Below are 3,857 nucleotides of genomic sequence, written 5' to 3' on the forward strand. Positions count from 1 at the left end.
AACGCAAGGTCGTGCGGATTCAGTGGGAGCCTGTGGTTCTGCAGCAGCCGACAGCAACGGCCGTGATCCTGGCACCTGCGGGTGTTTGTCTGACAGCTGTCTATGCTCCAGCCAAAGAGCTTCAGTGAGCGATCTGCCCAGCTCTGCCCTGCGGAGGAAGGCTCGCCCCACAATGTCCCACTGAGTCATGAGGTCAAGGAAGAATTCCACTGAAGTCTTTAAATAGCCTTGGCTCGGCAAGCTAACGTGGGCGAGGCTACCGGAGTGCGCCTGTGTGCGCCTGGCAGGGACACTCAGATCTCGGTGCTGCAGGAGGGGGAGTTTAGAGAGGACCTCTTCAGCTGCCTCCCAGTGACACGGGTAAGATCTGTTTGCAGTGGCTCAGCAGAGGAGCTCATGCACAAATGTGCTAATGGAACTACGGTATCTGATGATAACCGTGGGAGCTGGCTTCCCTTTTTATGGATGGGAAAATTGACTTTGGAGTCTATTGGGAAAATCACTTTTCCTATGAATAAATTCTGTGGACTCCCTTTGAGCAGCTCCACACTAAACCTGCCTGAGCTCAGGACCTGAGAGGGTACTACCAGCTGCCCCAGCGCTTTGCCACTCTTTCCCAGGTGGGGGATGGGGGACGGGATTGGGCCGAGATGACTGCAGTGAACGGAGAGTGTGCCTGGCTCATCCCAGTCAGGTCCTTTGGTCACCGTTCTTTGGTTACTGAGGCTTCGGCGCTCAGTCTAGCCTACACCGTCCAGTATGTCAACCTTACTGTGGCCTTTGCTTTCATATCCGTTCAGCAGGGCTCACAACCTGCCGCATGTTGTAGAAACTCACGTGGGTCTGTCTGTTTCACCAGACCCTGAGCTCCTTGGTAGAAAAAGTCCTCTCGAACTCCCAGCCCAGTGTCCAGCCTACAGAAAGTGCTAAGAAACAGAAGCTTAACTGCGGCGCCTGTGTGGCTCAGTCACTCAAGCGTCCAACTCTTAGTTTTGGCTCAGGTCATGATCTCACGGTTTGGGAGTTCGGGCCCCGCATCAAGCTCTGTGCTGACAGCAAGGAGCCTGCTTGTGATTCTCTGTCTCTCCCTCTCTCTCTGCCCCTCCCCTCCTCGTGCATGCTTTCCCTCTCTGTCTCCGTGTCTCTCAAAATAAATAAATCAATTAAAAGTTTAAAAAAATATGTACAATTTTAACTAAATTAAACTAAGGGTATTAAGAAGTCAGACAAGTCTTGGCAGCAACCCCAAATCCTAAGTCTCGATATTGTGTGCGATGTTCTGTAGACAAATCGGCCCGAAACTTGAGCCATTGGCTCTCCACCGATAGGAAGGGACCATACTTTCTTCACTACCACCTTTTCATTAGAATTTCTTTAACTCTGAATAAACAGTAATGTCTCAGGGGGCTCTGGGGTGCTGTGACAGCAGTAAGATCCAATGACCCTTGGGGCAGGAATTCTGTAATTGTTCATCCTAATGTCTGTCTTTAACTAACAGCTGTGTACTCTTAGAATTGGAAGCAAAACATACTTAATATTTGTACAAGAGCTTTTTGTCCAAAGAGCTTTTATGCATCGCCAAACTCAATTTTTTAAGTCGTATGTAAAAGCTAAGTGGCCAATATTACCCTCCTATGAATGTGAAGAGGGTAATGACTTATGTGTGTGACTTTTCCTATGCTTTACCCCCTCCTTGATGCCGTCTGGGCATTCCCCTCCCCCCCCCCCCCAGTCATTAGCTCAGCCCTGAGGGGGCAAATCCAATAAGGGAGGAGAAGAGAAAGTAGAATTGGATAAGTTAACCATCGGCTGGCATCTCTACAAAAGCTCAGGGATACGACAGTGGCTGCCGGGGGACTGGGAAAGAAGGTTAAAACTGTACGTTAAAATTGGGTTTGTATTTATTATCTGAAAGCCATCGCGCTATTCCTGTCACTCACCAGCAGACGTGAACATGAGCAGCTTGATTGTTACTCTACAATCATTTTAGAGACACATTTCTTATGCTGTTTCCCCCTAGAAGGTGCGGGGAAAGCTGTGCCCGACCCCGTCATTGCCAGGAGAGCGGGGCTCCAGCTGCCTCTTTGGTCCCCCGTAATGCTTGATCAAGGCTGACGCACGAGTGTGCCTTGCTGCTGTTCCCTGGCTGCAGGACGCCAGTTCAAGGGTTGAAACCAAATGGTGTCAACGTCTCATGCCACACTTGGCCCACAGCACATACTTAGCAAATATCTGACTTCTGAATTCCGTTGAATCAGACCTGCCGTCTACTATTCCAAGGACTGAGTGCCACTGCTCCTCGGGAGAATCAGAGTGGTTTCTCCTTGGAGAAAACCAAAGGCCTGTTTCCACTTAGGTTCAGGATGGGATGAACACGCCATCACGGGGCTCCTTAGGCACATGCACAGGGCAAAGCACACACCTCCGTAGAACGGCTGTGCAATGCCTTTCGACCAACGTGAGCAGTAAGAGGAGAAAGCTGAGCCCGGAGAAGTACCCAGCTGACAGGTGTCCGCGCGCTGACGGCCGGCTGTGCCCCCGGGGCCCAGTCAGCTGTGCTTTTTGTCCTTCAGGTAACTGAAGAGCATCTCCAGGCCCCCCTCCACCAGATCCGGCAGAGGCTTGGATAGCGGGTTGTGCGAGATGTGGAGCCCTTTGTCCATGGGATTCCAGGCAATCCGCCCCAGCCTCCACAGCAGGTAGAGCTCGTCCGGGAGGGTCTGGATGTCATTGTTGTTCAGGTTCAGCAGCTCCAGGCTGGTGAGCAGGCAGAGCGAGCGCGGGAAGGCGTGGATGTTGTTGCTCTCCGCGATGAAGATCTGCAGGCCCACCAGGCACTGGATGCTCTCGGCGATGTTTTCCAGGCGATTGGAGCCCACGTGCAGGAAATCCAGCTCCTTGAGCGCAAACACGCAGAGGGGGATGTGAGCAAAATAGTTGTTGCTGAGGTTCAGCTTCCTCAGCCTGGAGAGGTCGGCGAAGCTGGCGGGGAGCTGGGAGAGGCAGTTGTGCGACAGGCTCAGGACCTCCAGGCTCCTGCAGGCGCTCAGCTCGGCCGGCAGCTCGGTCAGGCAGTTCATGTTCACGAACAGGACCTTCAGGCTCTTGAGGAGGCCGATTTCTCGAGGCAGGCTCCGCAGGCGGTTCCCGCATAAGTTCAGGACCACCAGGCGACTCAGCTTCCCCACCTCGGGCGGGAGAGCCCTGAGCTGGTTGTGAGACAGATTGAGTTTCTGCACCTCAGACAAACCCCACAGAAAGTCAGGGATGTCTGTCATTCCCTTGGTGACCAGGCTGAAGCTGACGTGGCGCATGCCCCGCTTCAGCAGAGACCGGGGGTCCTTCCCCGAGAGGAGGGTGTCGTCCCACGGGGAGAATTGCTGCCTCCCGCGTGGGAACACCATCCTCCTGGGGCCCTTGTCCTTGCAGCGAGCACTTGACGGCTTGGCCCCCATCTCCTTTTTGCCCCCTGGCCTCTGATGCCCCAAGGCTGGGATTGTGTCCCCCAGCTGCCAAAAGCCGAGCTGTCGCAGGCAGGGAGCCCACAGAGGGGTCTCGCTGGGGCCTCGCAGATGCCCGAGACGCCCCGCCGTGGCCTGTCCCCGATGGTGGGTTTAGGTGGCTTCTCTCTGAGCACCCGGGCTGTAATGATATACTTGTCCCTGAGACTGCGGAACTGAACCGCTCGATTCCCTCTGAATGCCACAAGGCAGCTGTCACTGTCATTCGGCCCGAGTTTTATTGGCCTGGTGTGTGCAAAGAGGTCACAGGGAGGCTGCATCTAACTTCTCCCTCACAGCTTTTCTTGGGTATCAAACCTCAGCTGGCGATAAAGCAGCCCATCCCCAAAAAGAAGC

General features: G+C 54.0%; 1 protein-coding gene across 1 annotated transcript; it reads right to left on the reverse strand.

Annotated features, from left to right (window-relative positions):
• Positions 1–1,879: 1,879 nt before the first annotated feature.
• On the reverse strand, positions 1,880–3,632 carry LRRC30 (leucine rich repeat containing 30). The gene has a single exon (XM_043558325.1). The coding sequence runs from the start codon at positions 3,453–3,455 to the stop codon at positions 2,550–2,552; it is 906 nt and encodes a 301-aa protein (XP_043414260.1). The 5' UTR covers positions 3,456–3,632; the 3' UTR covers positions 1,880–2,549.
• Positions 3,633–3,857: the final 225 nt, after the last annotated feature.

The sequence above is a fragment of the Prionailurus bengalensis genome, chromosome D3 (genome assembly GCF_016509475.1).
Source record: "Prionailurus bengalensis isolate Pbe53 chromosome D3, Fcat_Pben_1.1_paternal_pri, whole genome shotgun sequence".
In the NCBI taxonomy this organism is placed as follows: domain Eukaryota; kingdom Metazoa; phylum Chordata; class Mammalia; order Carnivora; family Felidae; genus Prionailurus; species Prionailurus bengalensis.

Excerpts from the sequence above, each read along its gene's own strand:
- LRRC30 (XM_043558325.1), bottom strand. The coding sequence starts at position 3,455 with ATGGGGGCCAAGCCGTCAAGTGCTCGCTGCAAGGACAAGGGCCCCAGG.